At 45.4% G+C, this 19122-nt stretch overlaps 1 protein-coding gene across 20 annotated transcripts in view; it reads right to left on the bottom strand.

Annotated features, from left to right (window-relative positions):
- The window catches only part of LOC110523113 (MOB kinase activator 3B), a 60952-nt gene that overhangs the window by 40753 nt on the left and 1077 nt on the right, over positions 1–19122 (bottom strand). For 18 of the 20 annotated variants that reach the window (XR_016495832.1, XR_016495820.1, XR_016495834.1 and 15 more), the window contains exons 1-2: positions 5948–6066; positions 2679–3294 (exon numbers count right to left, since the gene is read on the bottom strand). Coding sequence is in view for 3 of the 20 variants with exons in the window: in XM_090233596.1 (XP_090089722.1) it covers positions 2679–3294; positions 5948–5980 (649 nt within the window). In the remaining 17 variants the exon portion in view is untranslated. Of the gene's footprint in view, positions 1–2678; positions 3295–5947; positions 6067–19122 lie in introns of those variants that run through there. The other 2 variants (XM_036976582.2, XM_036976581.2) reach the window with 1 other exon arrangement.

The following is a 19122-nucleotide window of genomic DNA, read 5'->3' on the forward strand; positions in this document are numbered from 1 at the left end:
GAGACAGAGAGAGAGACAGAGAGAGAGACAGAGAGAGAGACAGAGACAGAGACAGAGAGAGAACTCATGGCTGGTGGCCAGTGGCTCAGGTGCCTCTACAGGCTGCAGAACAGGGATGGGGCTGGAAGGCTGGGTAGGTATCATGATTTCATTCTGGCACGGTGGTGGGAACAGTTCAGGGATACATCCCAATTATAGCCCTATTCCCTATATAGTGTACTTATTTCAATTAGAGCCCTATTCCCTATATAGTGTACTTATTTCAATTAGAGCCCTATTCCCTATATAGTGTACTTATTTCAATTAGAGCCCTATTCCCTATATAGTGTACTTATTTCAATTAGAGCCCTATTCCCTATATAGTGTACTTATTTCAATTAGAGCCCTATTCCCTATATAGTGTACTTATTTCAATTAGAGCCCTATTCCCTATATAGTGTACTTATTTCAATTAGAGCCCTATTCCCTATATAGTGTACTTATTTCAATTAGAGCCCTATTCCCTATATATAGTGTACTTATTTAGATTAGATCCCTATTCTCTATATAGTGTACTTATTTCGATTAGAGTCCTATTCAGAGATATAGTGCACTACTTTAGACCAGAGCCCTATTCCCTATATAGTGCACTACTATAGATCAGAGCCCTATTCCCTATATAGTGCACTACTTTAGACCAGAGCCCTATTCCCTATATAGTGCTCTACTATAGATCAGAGCTCTATTCCCTATATAGTGCACTACTATAGATCAGAGCCCTATTCCCTATATAGTGCACTGCTTTAGATCAGAGCCCTATTCCCTATATAGTGCACTACTATAGATCAGAGCCCTATTCCCTATATAGTGTACTATTTGGGCCCCCTATGGCAGATCAGATGTCCCTGCATTATTCACAGGCTGTTCTAATACCATTTCCAGACACTAATTCTCTTTCTCCTTTTCCTCTCTCTCTTTCTTCTCTCTCAACCTCTCCCTCTACCTCTCTCTCTACCTCTCTCTCTACCTCTCTCTACCTCTCTCTCTACCTCTCTCTACCTCTCTACCTCTCTCTCCCTCTACCTCTCTCTCTACCTCTCTCTCTACCTCTCTCTCTACCTCTCTCTCTACCTCTCTCTACCTCTCTACCTCTCTCTCTCTACCTCTCTCTCTACCTCTCTCTCTACCTCTCTCTCTCTACCTCTCTCTCTCTACCTCTCTCTCTCTACCTCTCTCTCTACCTCTCTCTCTACCTCTGCCCCTGCCTCTCTCTCTGCCCCTGCCCCTGTCTCTCTCTGCCCCTGCCTCTCTCTGCCCCTGCCTCTCTCTCTACCTCTGCCCCTGCCTCTCTCTCTGCCCCTGCCCCTGTCTCTCTCTGCCCCTGCCTCTCTCTGCCCCTGCCTCTCTCTCTCTCTGCCCCTGCCTCTCTCTCTCTGCCCCTGCCTCTCTCTCTGCCCCTGCCTCTCTCTCTCTGCCCCTGCCTCTCTCTCTGCCCCTGCCTCTCTCTCTGCCCCTGCCTCTCTGTCTGCCCCTGCCTCTCTCTCTCTGCCCCTGCCTCTCTCTCTCTGCCCCTGCCCCTCTCTCTGCCCCTGCCCCTCTCTCTGCCCCTGCCCCTCTCTCTGCCCCTGCCTCTCTCTCTGCCCCTGCCTCTCTCTCTGCCCCTGCCTCTCTCTCTGCCCCTGCCTCTCTCTCTCTGCCCCTGCCTCTCTCTCTGCCCCTGCCTCTCTCTCTCTGCCCCTGCCTCTCTCTCTGCCCCTGCCTCTCTCTCTGCCCCTGCCTCTCTCTGCCCCTGCCTCTCTCTCTCTCTGCCCCTGTCTCTCTCTGCCCCTGCCTCTCTCTCTGCCCCTGCCTCTCTCTCTCTACCCGTCTCTCTCTGCCCCTGCCTCTCTCTCTGCCCCTGCCCCTCTCTCTGCCCCTGCCTCTCTCTCTCTGCCCCTGCCTCTCTCTCTGCCCCTGCCTCTCTCTCTCTGCCCCTGCCTCTCTCTCTGCCCCTGCCTCTCTCTCTCTGCCCCTGCCCCTCTCTCTGCCCCTGCCTCTCTCTCTGCCCCTGCCTCTCTCTCTCTGCCCCTGCCTCTCTCTCTGCCCCAATACAAGCCCAAATACAACACGCAGATATGTAACTATAATCAGCTTGTACATAGGAGACGAGGAGCTCACCACCATCAACGTCAACAATTCAGGATTTGTGATCTTGTGACCTAAGCTGACATAAGTAGGATTTAACAGTCCGTTGGATGCTACAGGGTTTAACGAGTGAGATCAGTGTTTTCTAGCAGCAATCTACTTAGTCTGCGGCTGAAATAGCACCCTATTCCCTAACCAGGGCTCCTTAGTGATTGTCGTGGTAACCCACTCAGTTAGAGCAGGTTGGATAAGTGCAAGGTCAGAGGTTATAGGTCAGGGTTGTTAGAGGTTCTATCCAATTAGCATCCACCTCCGTTTGAACAGTATTTCTGTTGTCTTGTTTATAGAGATCTACAGAGGAACGCTGACAGTCAAAGGGTTGGGGATATATCTGTAATAGAGACCAAGAGGGTTCTGCCTCTTGCTCAGTACAGTAGGGTTGAAGACCATTTCCATTGCAGTTAAAATTCCCTGCTGATTGCAGAAATCCTCTAGCCGGGAATTCAGAAAAAATGTTTTGTGGAAAGTTCAGGGAAAATAATACTATAGTAAAGGCCCATAAGCGTAGTACTCACCCATGCTGGTGGGGAAGATATCCTCATTGTTGATCTGGACCTCGATCCAGTCCATCAGCAAGTTCATGTACTTGGGAGCCGGTAGAGCCGTTGGTTTCTTGTACTTGTGGTCGTCCTGCCATCGGTACTCATACCTAGGACCTCCGGACATGACCGGACAACTCTTCTCCGTGCAGAACTCACACACCGTCCCGTAGATGAGGTTGATTCGGTTGAAGAAGTCCACCACGTGTACTGCCACCCAGTCGTTGAGATCCTCCCCGTGGGGCAGAGCAACCGCCGCCCTCAGGTCAACTCCGGAGCTTAGCGACGCCTGGGCCTTCTTATGCAGCTCGAAACGCTGCGTCCCCGGCTCAAACTTACGCTTGGGGCGGAAGGTCTTGTCCTTGTTGAAGACCTGCTTCAGGGTGATGGACATGTTGCCTAGGATGGGGGCTAGGACCGTGGCGAGAGGGGACAGGGGACAGGGACAGGGGGAGCAGAGAGGAGGGGAACAGCGGAGGTTTGTCAGCAGACCGTGTTGCGGGGAAAGGGACCCCTGGGAGGAATCGACGGTACCAATAGTCACTTCTGGAGGAGCAGGTAGATGAGAAGTAGACAAAGAGGCGGTGGGTTCCTGTGAACAAAACACAAACAATACAATGTTTTAAAAGACATCTTTAAAGTTACATGTGACCATTTCCTACATACCTGAAAAATACCTTCTATTTCCTACATACCTGAAAAATACCTTCTATTTCCTACATACCTGAAAAATACCTTCTATTTCCTACATACCTGAAAAAATACCTTCTATTTCCTACATACCTGAAAAATACCTTCTATTTCCTACATACCTGAAAAAATACCTTCTATTTCCTACATACCTGAAAAAAAATACCTTCTATTTCCTACATACCTGAAAAAAATACCTTCTATTTCCTACATACCTGAAAAAAAATACCTTCTCTTTCCTACATACCTGAAAAAAATACCTTCTATTTCCTACATACCTGAAAAAAATTACCTTCTATTTCCTACATACCTGAAAAATACCTTCTATTTCCTACATACCTGAAAAATACCTTCTATTTCCTACATACCTGAAAAATACCTTCTATTTCCTACATACCTGAAAAATACCTTCTATTTCCTACATACCTGAAAAATACCTTCTATTTCCTACATACCTGAAAAAATACCTTCTATTTCCTACATACCTGAAAAATACCTTCTATTTCCTACATACCTGAAAAAATACCTTCTATTTCCTACATACCTGAAAAAAAATACCTTCTATTTCCTACATACCTGAAAAAAATACCTTCTATTTCCTACATACCTGAAAAAAAATACCTTCTCTTTCCTACATACCTGAAAAAAATACCTTCTATTTCCTACATACCTGAAAAAAATTACCTTCTATTTCCTACATACCTGAAAAATACCTTCTATTTCCTACATACCTGAAAAATACCTTCTATTTCCTACATACCTGAAAAATACCTTCTATTTCCTACATACCTGAAAAATACCTTCTATTTCATACATACCTGAAAAATACCTTCTATTTCCTACATACCTGAAAAATACCTTCTATTTCCTACATACCTGAAAAATACCTTCTATTTCCTACATACCTGAAAAATACCTTCTATTTCCTACATACCTGAAAAATACCTTCTATTTCCTACATACCTGAAAAATACCTTCTATTTCCTACATACCTGAAAAAATGACCTTCTATTTCCTACATACCTGAAAAATACCTTCTATTTCCTACATACCTGAAAAATACCTTCTATTTCCTACATACCTGAAAAATACCTTCTATTTCCTACATACCTGAAAAATACCTTCTATTTCCTACATACCTGAAAAATACCTTCTATTTCCTACATACCTGAAAAATACCTTCTATTTCCTACATACCTGAAAAAAATTACCTTCTATTTCCTACATACCTGAAAAAAATTACCTTCTATTTCCTACATACCTGAAAAATACCTTCTATTTCCTACATACCTGAAAAAATACCTTCTATTTCCTACATACCTGAAAAATACCTTCTATTTCCTACATACCTGAAAAAAATTACCTTCTATTTCCTACATACCTGAAAAAAATTACCTTCTATTTCCTACATACCTGAAAAAAATTACCTTCTATTTCCTACATACCTGAAAAAATGACCTTCTATTTCCTACATACCTGAAAAATACCTTCTATTTCCTACATACCTGAAAAATACCTTCTATTTCCTACATACCTGAAAAATACCTTCTATTTCCTACATACCTGAAAAATACCTTCTATTTCCTACATACCTGAAAAATACCTTCTATTTCCTACATACCTGAAAAATACCTTCTATTTCCTACATACCTGAAAAATACCTTCTATTTCCTACATACCTGAAAAATACCTTCTATTTCCTACATACCTGAAAAAAATTACCTTCTATTTCCTACATACCTGAAAAAAATTACCTTCTATTTCCTACATACCTGAAAAATACCTTCTATTTCCTACATACCTGAAAAAATACCTTCTATTTCCTACATACCTGAAAAATACCTTCTATTTCCTACATACCTGAAAAAATACCTTCTATTTCCTACATACCTGAAAAAATACCTTATATTTCCTACATACCTGAAAAAATACCTTCTATTTCCTACATACCTGAAAAAATACCTTCTATTTCCTACATACCTGAAAAAAAATACCTTCTATTTCCTACATACCTGAAAAAATACCTTCTATTTCCTACATACCTGAAAAAATACCTTCTATTTCCTACATACCTGAAAAAATACCTTCTATTTCCTACATACCTGAAAAAAAATACCTTCTATTTCCTACATACCTGAAAAAATACCTTCTATTTCCTACATACCTGAAAAAAGACCTTCTATTTCCTACATACCTGAAAAAATACCTTCTATTTCCTACATACCTGAAAAAAAATACCTTCTATTTCCTACATACCTGAAAAAATACCTTCTATTTCCTACATACCTGAAAAAATACCTTCTATTTCCTACGCATGATATGATTCTAAAAATGATATTGTGATGTGCGAGTGCTTTTCACATCCAAACCCCCCCCCCCCCCCAAAAAAAACAACAACAACCAAGCAAATACATACTGTCAGTGTATCTCCCACTAATCTAAACTCCTAATCCACTGAATGTGGGAATCTGACAACACAACAGGGAGTTTCCTTTACGAAGCTGATATCATCGTGTTTAGACAGGTTAGTTGTGAAATGTGAAAGGTTCCATTACTTTCATTTGAGTCGTGACTTTTGATAGCATCATCCTGGCAGTGTATCAGTGGATGTGTTAAGGCGAAGCAGGAGGCTTTCTCTTTCTCTCTTGGTCAGCGGACAAAACAGGCCTGAACCACAGAACAATTGTGTGCAAATGTTACATCTTCGTTTGCATCCCAAATGGTAACCAAAGAGTAATACACTATATAAGGAATAGGACTCTAGTAAAGAGGAATGCATTATATAAGGAATAGGACTCTGGTAAAAGGGAATGCATTATATAAGGAATAGGACTCTAGTAAAGAGGGATACATTATATAGGGAATAGGACTCTAGTAAAGGGGAATACATTATATAGGGAATAGGACTCTGGTAAAAGGGAATACATTATATAAGGAATAGGACTCTAGTAAATAGGAATACATTATATAGGGAATAGGACTCTGGTAAATAGGAATACATTATATAGGGAATAGGACTCTGGTAAAGAGGAATGCATTATATAGGGAATAGGACTCTAGTAAATAGGAATACATTATATAGGGAATAGGACTCTGCAGTTAGGCTTGTCCTAACTATAACCCAACAGCTTGTCCTAACCCAACAGCTTGTCCTAACCCTAACCCAGCATCTTGTCCTAACCCTAACCCAGCAGCTTGTCCTAACTGTAACCCAACAGCTTGTCCTAACTGTAACCCAACAGCTTGTCCTAACCCAGCAGCTTGTCCTAACTCTAACCCAGCAGCTTGTCCTAACTGTAACCCAACAGCTTGTCCTAACTGTAACCCAACAGCTTGTCCTAACCCAGCAGCTTGTCCTAACTGTAACCCAGCAGCTTGTCCTAACTGTAACCCAACAGCGTGTCCTAACCCAGCAGCTTGTCCTAACTCTAACCCAGCAGGTTGTCCTAACTGTAACCCAACAGCTTGTCCTAACCCAGCAGCCTGTCCTAACCCAGCAGCTTGTTCTAACTGTAACCCAGCAGCTTGTCCTAACTGTAACCCAGCAGCTTGTCCTAACTGTAACCCAGCAGCTTGTCCTAACTGTAACCCAGCAGGTTGTCCTAACTGTAACCCAACAGCTTGTCCTAACCCAGCAGCCTGTCCTAACTGTAACCCAGCAGCTTGTCCTAACTGTAACCCAGCAGCTTGTCCTAACCCAGCAGCTTGTCCTAACTGTAACCCAGCAGCTTGTCCTAACTGTAACCCAGCAGCTTGTCCTAACTGTAACCCAGCAGCTTGTCCTAACCCAGCAGCTTGTCCTAACTGTAACCCAGCAGCTTGTCCTAACCCAGCAGCTTGTCCTAACCTAGCAGCTTGTCCTAACCCAGCAGCTTGTCCTAACTGTAACCCAGCAGCTTGTCCTAACTGTAACCTAACAGCTTGTCCTAACCCTAACCCAGCAGATTGTCCTAACCCAACAGCTTGTCCTATCTGTAACCCAGCAACTTGTCCTAACTGTAACCCAGCAGCTTTTCCTAACTGTAACCCAGCAGCTTGTCCTAACCCAGCAGCTTGTCCTAACCCAGCAGCTTGTCCTAACCCAGCAGCTTGTCCTAACTGTAACCCAGCAGCTTGTCCTAACTGTAACCTAACAGCTTGTCCTAACCCTAACCCAGCAGCTTGTCCTAACCCTAACCCAGCAGCTTGTCCTAACTCTAACCCAGCAGCTTGTCCTAACTGTAACCCAGCAGCTTGTCCTAACTGTAACCCAGCAGCTTGTCCTAACTATAACCCAGCAGCTTGTCCTAACCCAACAGCTTCTCCTAACCCAGCAGCTTGTCCTAAACCTAACCCAGCATCTTGTCCTAACCCTAACCCAGCAGCTTGTCCTAACTGTAACCCAACAGCTTGTCCTAACTGTAACCCAACAGCTTGTCCTAACCCAGCAGCTTGTCCTAACTCTAACCCAGCATCTTGTCCTAACCCTAACCCAGCAGCTTGTCCTAACTGTAACACAACAGCTTGTCCTAACTGTAACCCAACAGCTTGTCCTAACCCAGCAGCTTGTCCTAACTCTAACCCAGCAGCTTGTCCTAACTGTAACCCAACAGCTTGTCCTAACTGTAACCCAACAGCTTGTCCTAACCCAGCAGCTTGTCCTAACTCTAACCCAGCAGCTTGTCCTAACTGTAACCCAACAGCTTGTCCTAACTGTACCCAACAGCTTGTCCTAACCCAGCAGCTTGTCCTAACTGTAACCCAGCAGCTTGTCCTAACTGTAACCCAGCAGCTTGTCCTAACCCAGCAGCTTGTCCTAACTGTAACCCAGCAGCTTGTCCTAACCCAGCAGCTTGTCCTAACCCAGCAGCTTGTCCTAACTGTAACCCAGCAGCTTGTCCTAACTGTAACCTAACAGCCGGTCCTAACCCTAACCCAGCAGCTTGTCCTAACCCAACAGCTTGTCCTAACTCTAACCCAACAGCTTGTCCTATCTGTAACCCAGAAACTTGTCCTAACTGTAACCCAGCAGCTTGTCCTAACTGTAACCCAGCAGCTTGTCCTAACCCAGCAGCTTGTCCTAACCCAGCAGCTTGTCCTAACTGTAACCCAGCAGCTTGTCCTAACTGTAACCTAACAGCTTGTCCTAACCCTAACCCAGCAGCTTGTCCTAACCCAGCAGCTTGTCCTAACCCAGCAGCTTGTCCTAACTGTAACCCAGCAGCTTGTCCTAACTGTAACCTAACAGCCGGTCCTAACCCTAACCCAGCAGCTTGTCCTAACCCAACAGCTTGTCCTAACTCTAACCCAACAGCTTGTCCTATCTGTAACCCAGAAACTTGTCCTAACTGTAACCCAGCAGCTTGTCCTAACTGTAACCCAGCAGCTTGTCCTAACCCAGCAGCTTGTCCTAACCCAGCAGCTTGTCCTAACTATAACCCAGCAGCTTGTCCTAACCCAACAGCTTGTCCTAACCCAGCAGCTTGTCCTAAACCTAACCCAGCATCTTGTCCTAACCCTAACCCAGCAGCTTGTCCTAACTGTAACCCAACAGCTTGTCCTAACTGTAACCCAACAGCTTGTCCTAACCCAGCAGCTTGTCCTAACTCTAACCCAGCATCTTGTCCTAACCCTAACCCATTAGCTTGTCCTAACTGTAACCCAACAGCTTGTCCTAACTGTAACCCAACAGCTTGTCCTAACCCAGCAGCTTGTCCTAACTCTAACCCAGCAGCTTGTCCTAACTGTAACCCAACAGCTTGTCCTAACTGTAACCCAACAGCTTGTCCTAACCCATCAGCTTGTCCTAACTCTAACCCAGCAGCTTGTCCTAACTGTAACCCAACAGCTTGTCCTAACTGTACCCAACAGCTTGTCCTAACCCAGCAGCTTGTCCTAACTGTAACCCAGCAGCTTGTCCTAACTGTAACCCAGCAGCTTGTCCTAACCCAGCAGCTTGTCCTAACTGTAACCCAGCAGCTTGTCCTAACCCAGCAGCTTGTCCTAACCCAGCAGCTTGTCCTAACTGTAACCCAGCAGCTTGTCCTAACTGTAACCTAACAGCCGGTCCTAACCCTAACCCAGCAGCTTGTCCTAACCCAACAGCTTGTCCTAACTCTAACCCAACAGCTTGTCCTATCTGTAACCCAGAAACTTGTCCTAACTGTAACCCAGCAGCTTGTCCTAACTGTAACCCAGCAGCTTGTCCTAACCCAGCAGCTTGTCCTAACCCAGCAGCTTGTCCTAACTGTAACCCAGCAGCTTGTCCTAACTGTAACCTAACAGCTTGTCCTAACCCTAACCCAGCAGCTTGTCCTAACTCTAACCCAACAGCTTGTCCTATCTGTAACCCAGCAACTTGTCCTAACCCAACAGCTTGTCCTAACTGTAACCCAGCAGCATGATGGATGACTCTGTGATGATGTGTAAAGAGAGGCTGTTCTAACCCGAGCCCTGTCAACTCCTCAGAACTAAGGTTACGTTCCAAAGTGTCTCCTTTTCCTATATAGTCCACAAAATGTAGGATCAAAAATAGTGAACTATATAGGGAATAGGATGCCAATTGGGATGCACACAGTGTAAAGAAAGGTTGTTTAAAGACCACTATGATGACACACCAAATGATGACCACCAATCACAGACCACGATGATGACCACCAATCACAGACCACTATGATGACACACACAATGACCACCGATCACAGACCACTATGATGACACATCAAATGATGACCACCAATCAGAGACCACAATGATGAAACACCAAATGCATTTGATGGATCAATTTTGTCTTCTTCTAATACCTCTTCAGGGGAAAGTAATCCAAAAGTAACTGAAAGTAATCAGATTATGTTACTGTCACACCCTGATCTGTGTCACCTGTCCTTGTGATTGTCTCCACCCCCCTCCAGGTGTTATCCCCTGTGCATGTATACCTGTCTTCTCTGTTTGTCCAGTTCGTCTTGTTTGTCAAGTCAACCAGCGTTTTTGTTCTCAGCTCATGCTTTTTCCCAGTCTCTCCTATTTCTCGACTCTGAGCCCGCCTGCTTGACCACTCTGCCTGCCGACCTGTACCGTTTCCCCACCTCTGGTTTACTGACCCCTGCCTGCCTTGACCTGTCTATTGCCTGTCCCTGTTGGAATATTAAACCATTTTCAATTCGATGTGTCTGCATCTGGGTTTTAACTTGATTCCTGATAATGTGAACTGTCCATGACTGACCCAGCAGACCTGGGCCAGCTGCACAACGTCATCTCCACTCAAGGATCCACCATCGGTATGCACGAGGAATTGCTTCATGGCCTTGTGGAGGTGGTCCAAACGTTGGCTGAACGCCATGACTGGGCGTTGGGACAGTTAGCTGGAGCAATCCCACGGGTAGTCCGGGACGCCGCCTACCACGGTGATAACCACAGCGACTCAGCTGCTAGCAGCGCCGTCTCATCGGTCACTTCACCTTCTCGGGAGCCCCGCTTACCTCCTCCAGATGGGGGGCCGAGCACCCGTCGGGCGTTCCTAGCTCAATGTGCCCTGGTCTATTAGCTTCAGCCCTCCTCCTTCCCCTCGGATCGCTCCAAGATAGCCTAACTCATCACACTTCTGGGCGAGACGCCGCCCTGAAGCTAATCCAGGACTCCAGGACTCCCGCAGTGTAGATGAATATGCTGTGTATTTCTGCCCGTTGGCAGCGGAGAGTGATTGGAATCAAGAGGCACTGTTCGATATGTTCCTGCACGGCTTCTCGGAGGAGATCAAGGACGAGCTTGCAGTCCGGGAGTTACCGACAGAGCTTGATTCCCTCATCGCTTTGACCATCCGTATCGATGGGCGATTATGGGAACGATGGAGCGAGAGGAAATTAGATTTTGCTCGCATGTCCAGGGATCCCACCTTGCCTCTGAGTCATCCCGGAATCTACCGACGATCTCGCTGCTGAGAGAATCTGAGGCTTCCGGACCTGCCCAGGGGGCTGCCGAAGACGGCCGAGTCACCGCTTCCTGAGCCTATGCCACTAGGCATAGGACCCTTCCCGTCAGTTTGCAGTGGAGGCTGATGCTTCTGATGTCTTGTCCCAGCGTTCTGCCCTGGACTTCAAGCTGCATCCCTGCGCCTTCTTATCCCACCGTCTCAATGCCACGGAAAATAACTACGATGAGGGAAATCGTGAGCTTCCCACGGTGAAGATGGCGTTGGAGGAATGGAGGCACTGGCAGGAAGAGGCGAAACACCCATTCATCGTGTGGACTGACCACAACAACCAGAAGTATCTCCGCACCGCCAAGCGCCTCAACTTTATGTTGTATCACTAGCCACTTTAAACTATGCCACTTTTATGTTTACATACCTTACATTACTCATCTCATTTGTATATACTGTACTCGATACCATCTACTGCATCTTGCCTATGCCGTTATGTACCATCACTCATTCATATATCTTTATGTACAGTGCCTTGCGAAAGTATTCGGCCCCCTTGAACTTTGCGACCTTTTGCCACATTTCAGGCTTCAAACATAAAGATATAAAACTGTATTTTTTTTGTGAAGAATCAACAACAAGTGGGTCACAATCATGAAGTGGAACGACATTTATTGGATATTTAAAACTTTTTTAACATATCAAAAACTGAAAAATTGGGCGTGCAAAATTATTCAGCCCCCTTAAGTTAATACTTTGTAGCGCCACCTTTTGCTGCGATTACAGCTGTAAGTCGCTTGGGGTATGTCTCTATCAGTTTTACACATCGAGAGACTGTGACCTACGGGTTAGAGGGAAGTCGGTGTGACCTACGGGTTAGAGGGAAGTCGGTGTGACCTACGGGTTAGAGGGAAGTCGGTGTGACCTACGGGTTAGAGGGAAGTCGGTGTGACCTACGGGTTAGAGGGAAGTCGGTGTGACCTACGGGTTAGAGGGAAGTCGGTGTGACCTACGGGTTAGAGGGAAGTCGGTGTGACCTACGGGTTAGAGGGAAGTCGCGGATCAGAGAACATTAAGAGATCAGTGGTCAGTGCAGCCGCCTCCGGATCACATAATTTTGCACGCCCAATTTTTCTGTTTTTGATTTGTTAAAAAAGTTTGAAATATCCAATAAATGTCGTTCCACTTCATGATTGTGTCCCACTTGTTGTTGATTCTTCACAAAAAAATACAGTTTTATATCTTTATGTTTGAAGCCTGAAATGTGGCAAAAGTTTGCAAAGTTCAAGGGGGCCGAATACTTTCGCAAGGCACTGTAGATCTAGGAGGATGAGAACAGAGGAGAGAGTCAGCTTTGGCAGAGAGATGAAGAGCAGTCTCGGTTGAGTGACCCGTCTTGACTGGTTAGGGTCAAGAAGACCATTCTGAGAGAGATAGCGAGAGAGTTGATCAGAGACGCCACGTTAATTTTTGTTTAAATAAAGAAGGGATACCGGACTAGTTTTTGACATCAGAGGAGTGCTGGTTTCTTGAGGAGGGGAGCGACTTGGCCATATTGAAGTCAGAGGGGATGCAGAAAGTAGTCAGGGATGAGTTGATGAGGGAAGTGAGGAATGGGAGAAGGTCTCCAGAGATGGTCTGGAGAAGGGAGGAGGGCAATGGCTATAAAGAGAAGCCAAAAGGTTTTTGAAGAGAAGCTATAAACATTCCAGGACAATGCCTGTTGGGGCCCCTACACTCTACCAAAAGGGTTATTCGGCTGTCCCCATTGGAGAACCCTTTTTGGTTGCAGGTAAAACCTTTTTTGGTTCCAGGTAAAACCTTTTTTGGTTCCAGGTAGAACCATTTTGGTTCCAGGTAGAACCATTTTGATTCCAGGTAGAACCATTTTGATTCCAGGTAGAACCCTTTTGGTTCCAGGTAGAACCATTTTGGTTCCAGGTAGAACCATTTTGATTCCAGGTAGAACCCTTTTGATTCCAGGTAGAACCATTTTGGTTCCAGGCAGAACCATTTTGATTCCAGGTAGAACCCTTTTGGTTCCAGGTAGAACCATTTTGGTTCCAGGTAGAACCATTTTGGGTTCCATGTAGAGCCCTCTGTGGAAAGGGTTCTACATGGTACCCAAAACAGTTATACTTGGAACCAAAAGGGTTCTACCTGGAACCAACAAGGATTTTTCAAAGGTTTCTCTCTTATGGGGACAGTCAAAGATCCCTTTTAGGTTCTAGATAGCACCTCTTTTTTCAAAGAGTGTAGCTGTGGCCTGCTGGTCGGGAGGGACAGCTCTGTGTTTGAATGAGACAGGTCTGTTTGATGTACTCAAGATGGGATAGAGAGCAACATAAAGCCATGTCATCCTCCTCACTGGAATGCGCTTTCAACTTCCACCGACCAGAGTTGGATGACTGACTTTGAGATAAGCAACACCCTCATTCACTTTTAACCACAATGTATCACACCCTCACTCAACAGCCACGCACGTCAACAACATCTATCCCACCCTCACTCAACATCAGGCACATCAACAACATCTATCCCACCCTCACTCAACATCACGCACATCAACAACATCTATCCCACCCTCACTCAACAACATCTATCCCACCCTCACTCAACATCAGGCATGTCAACAACATCTATCCCACCCTCACTCAACATCAGGCATGTCAACAACATCTATCCCACCCTCACTCAACAACATCTATCCCACCCTCACTCAACATCAGGCACGTCAACAACATCTATCCCACCCTCACTCAACATCAGGCACATCAACAACATCTATCCCACCCTCACTGAACATCAGGCACATCAACAACATCTATCCCACCCTCACTCAACAACATCTATCCCACCCTCACTCAACATCAGGCATGTCAACAACATCTATCCCACCCTCACTCAACAACATCTATCCCACCCTCACTCAACATCAGGCACATCAACAACATCTATCCCACCCTCACTCAACAACATCTATCCCACCCTCACTCAACATCAGGCACATCAACAACATCTATCCCACCCTCACTCAACATCAGGCACCTCAACAACATCTATCCCACCCTCACTCAACAACATCTATCCCACCCTCACTCAACAACATCTATGACACCCTCACTCAACAACATCTATCCCACCCTCACTCAACAACATCTATCACACCCTCACTCAACAACATCTATCCCACCCTCACTCAACAACATATATCACACCCTCACTCAACAACATCTATCCCACCCTCACTCAACAACATCTATCCCACCCTCACTCAACATCAGGCACATCAACAACATCTATCCCACCCTCACTCAACAACATCTATCCCACCCTCACTCAACAACATCTATCCCACCCTCACTCAACATCAGGCACATCAACAACATATATCCCACCCTCACTCAACATCAGGCACGTCAACAACATCTATCCCACCCTCACTCAACATCAGGCACATCAACAACATCTATCCCACCCTCACTCAACATCAGGCACCTCAACAACATCTATCCCACCCTCACTCAACATCAGGCACATCAACAACATCTATCACACTCTCACTCAACATCAGGCACGTCAACAACATCTATCCCACCCTCACTCAACATCAGGCACATCAACAACATCTATCCCACCCTCACTCAACATCAGGCACGTCAACAACATCTATCACACTCTCACTCAACATCAGGCACATCAACAACATCTATCCCACCCTCACTCAACATCAGGCACATCAACAACATCTATCCCACCCTCACTCAACATCAGGCACATCAACAACATCTATCACACCCTCACTCAACATCAGGCACGTCAACAACATCTATCCCACCCTCACTCAACAACATCTATCCCACCCTCACTCAACATCATCTATCCCACCCTCACTCAACATCATCTATCCCACCCTCACTCAACAACATCTATCCCACCCTCACTCAACATCAGGCACGTCAACAACATATATCCAACAACGTTTTTCAAAAGGAAAGTAAGCTGAAGAGCTACACTTTTGTCGGTGCACAAAAATGACTATGGGTTGAATGATATGTTGTCCCTCTCTGTGCTGTTGTTGAGATGGGTTGAGTGATGGTTGCTGTGGTGCCCAAGGTTAGCCACAGTTCCCCCTATACTACAGTATATGCCATGGGCCAGAATATTGTACAGCTGTGTCAGATGACAGTGTGTCTTTAATGCTTTACAGTGCTTAGGGCTTTTCTCTACATATCCAGATGCCACTCCTAAAAGCTGGATGTAGGACCATTAAATCTCCCTGTCACAGTAAAGCATTAAAACCTACTCTGTCCCGGTCATACATATCTTTTATATGAGCAGAGGGGAGAGCAGCGTTAAAAGTCTGAGTCAAAACTCATCGAGCCACGTGCTTCCTCAAAACAACCGACAGGTACCATGCATCAAGCTCTGCCACGGTACCCAGGGGAGGACTTCTAGAGCATGTAGCTAGTTCGAAAAGGGGAATACAAGGTCAAAGTGTGTTGCAAAGTAGGTTAACTGGTCTACTGTGTCCTTGTCATTAATGACTCATAGCAATGTTATAGCACCCATTATGACTTATAGCAATGTTATAGCACCCATTATGACTTATAGCAATGTTATAGCACCCATTATGACTTATAGCAATGTTATAGCACCCATTATGACTTATAGCAATGTTATAGCACCCATTATGACTTATAGCAATGTTATAGCACCCATTATGACTCATAGCAATGGTATAGCACCCATTATGACTTATAGCAATGTTATAGCACCCATTATAACTCATAGCAATGGTATAGCACCCATTATGACTCATAGCAATGGTATAGCACCCATTATGACTTATAGCAATGTTATAGCACCCATTATGACTCATAGCAATGGTATAGCACCCATTATGACTTATAGCACCCATTATGACTTCTAGAGGAGTTATAGCATCCATTATGACTTCTAGAGGAGTTATAATAGCACCCATTATAACTCATAGTAATGTTATAGCACCCATTATGCAAATCTTTTAAATAACTCTAACAAAGATGTGAGAGTGTCTGATATAAGCTTGAATCAGTCATAATAATAAATATTTAGGGGGAGGGTGACACTTTCCTAAAACTACACTCGATGTAGCTAGCCAGTTGTTTTTTCATTCAGTCAACCCTTCGCTGTCTCTTTTCTGCGCTAGAGTCCATGTTGAGTCCATCTCTATAACTATGTAACTGTCTATTTTATTTAACCTTTATTTAACTGGGCATGTCAGTTAAGAACAAATTCTTATTTTCGATGACGGCCTAGGAACAGTGGGTTAACTGCTTTGTTCAGGGGGCAGAACAACAGATTTTTACCTTGTCAGCTCTGGGGTTTGATCTTGCAACCTTTCGGGTTACTGGCCCAACACTCTAACCACTAGGCTACCTGCCACCTCTACACTCTAACCACTAGGCTACCTGCCTCCTCTACACTCTAACCACTAGGCTACCTGCTTCCTCTACACTCTAATCACTAGGCTACCTGCCCCCTCTACACTCTAACCACTAGGCTACCTACCTCCTCAACACTCTAACCACTAGGCTACCTGCCTCCTCTACACTCTAACCACTAGGCTACCTGCCTCCTCTACACTCTAACCACTAGGCTACCTGCTTCCTCTACACTCTAATCACTAGGCTACCTGCCTCCTCTACACTCTAACCACTAGGCTACCTACCTCCTCAACACTCTAACCACTAGGCTACCTGCCTCCTCTACACTCTAACCACTAGGCTACCTGCCTCCTCTACACTCTAACCACTAGGCTACCTGCTTCCTCTACACTCTAACCACTAGGCTACCCTGCCTCCTCTACACTCTAACCTCTAGGCTACCCTGCCTCCTCTACACTCTAACCTCTAGGCTACCTGCTTCCTCTACACTCTAATCACTAGGCTACCTGCCTCCTCTACACTCTAACCTCTAGGCTACCTACCTCCTCAACACTCTAACCACTAGGCTACCCTGCCTCCTCTACACTCTAACCACTAGGCTACCTGCCTCCTCTACACTCTAACCACTAGGCTACCTGCCACCTCTACACTCTAACCACTAGGCTACCTGCTTCCTCTACACTCTAATCACTAGGCTACCTACCTCCTCTACACTCTAACCTCTAGGCTACCTACCTCCTCAACACTCTAACCACTAGGCTACCCTGCCTCCTCTACACTCTAACCTCTAGGCTACCTACCTCCTCTACACTCTAACCACTAGGCTACCTGCCTCCTCTACACTCTAACCACTAGGCTACCTGCTTCCTCTACACTCTAACCACTAGGCTACCCTGCCTCCTCTACACTCTAACCTCTAGGCTACCTACCTCCTCAACACTCTAACCACTAGGCTACGCCCCTCTGTGCTTGGCACTTCTGAAACCAATCCGTTCTCACACATTCCTTTCCCCTGAGACCTTCAACACACAACTTATTCAAACAAATCACTGTTGAAGTGGAATACAAGGTAGGTCTAGTCACTGTAGTGACCAGGTTTTGTCTCACTTTGGCATTTATACACCTTTGCACATTATCAGTAAGTTACTCTCTGAACTGCAGGTACTTTCAGATAGTGGTGTTTTTTCAGGGGAGGAGAGTCTAGGTGTTTTCCATGTCTGATCTGGAAATGCAACAGGAGGGAATTTTCCAGTCCTGTAACGTTGAATATGTGGCTAAAATGAAAGAACATAAGTATCCAGTGTACCAATGCAACACGTGAAAGGCAGGAAAAGGCAGAGAAAGAGAGAATAGCCTGCCGAATGTGAGTGACACTGATGCCCGTTCTTCCTGCCCCATAGGGCATCAGTTAGGGAGGAGAACGACGAGTCCTTTCACTCATATGCTGCACGCAGCCGTCAGGAGCACAAACGTGAGCACGTTAGGAGCACGTTAGGAGCACGTTAGGAGCACGTTAGGAGCACGTTAGGAGCACGTTAGGAGCACATTAAGAGCACATTAGGAGCACGTTAAGAGCACGTTAAGAGCACGTTAGGACAGGAGTAGCCCGCTGAAAAACAGCTGATCGCGGAGGAGTATGCTCCAGTGACAATTCCACATGGACAGTTTCAGGTTTTTTCGTTTCAGATTGAAAGAGAAAGTGTTATAATGAGAGTCACGGTACAGAGGAGTTATTACATAACAGGACTTTGAAACGGTAAAGCAACAATGACAGCAGGCTGAGAGCAACATGAGTTAGTCTGCAGTTTTATACACGTCAGGGGGGCACACAGTAGAGCGGGAGGTACAACAGTACACTGATATGTCCAGGCTTAAGAGTAGTAAACTCTACCAACGGGGGGGACTATACATGGATATCCACTCCATCCCTAACTAACCCACAAGCTACTTCTTCTTAGGCACGAGGGAACAAGACGGAGGGAAACAATTCTAATTCTTAATTGAAACTAAATTGGTGTATACTGTATAAATTGGTCAATGAGAGCACTGAGCATGTAGCCTGGTTTATACTGTGCATGTAGGAAGGCAGGCTGTGTGAATCATTCATTCCATCCCCCTTTCTATCCGTAGTCAGGGGGCAGTCATTTATTGTTTTCATCCATTGTCATTATACTCCATGTGCTCAATAGTCTGAATTAGTGGTCCTTTGTGACCAGTAGCCTACTACCATTATTGTACATCGACGCAATTAAACCTGTACGCTGCACTGAAACATTTTTACTTTATTTCAGAGTAGGTTGAACATTCATTTGAAGAAAGAAAAGGCACTGTGTATTAATTTCAACAGAACAGAGTCAACACAGGCTTGAATAAGAGGCTACTAGAAAAGTACAGTTGTTCAAAT

This window comes from Oncorhynchus mykiss, chromosome 5 (assembly GCF_057628025.1).
Source record: "Oncorhynchus mykiss isolate SJ-2025 chromosome 5, ASM5762802v1, whole genome shotgun sequence".
Lineage (NCBI taxonomy): Eukaryota > Metazoa > Chordata > Actinopteri > Salmoniformes > Salmonidae > Oncorhynchus > Oncorhynchus mykiss.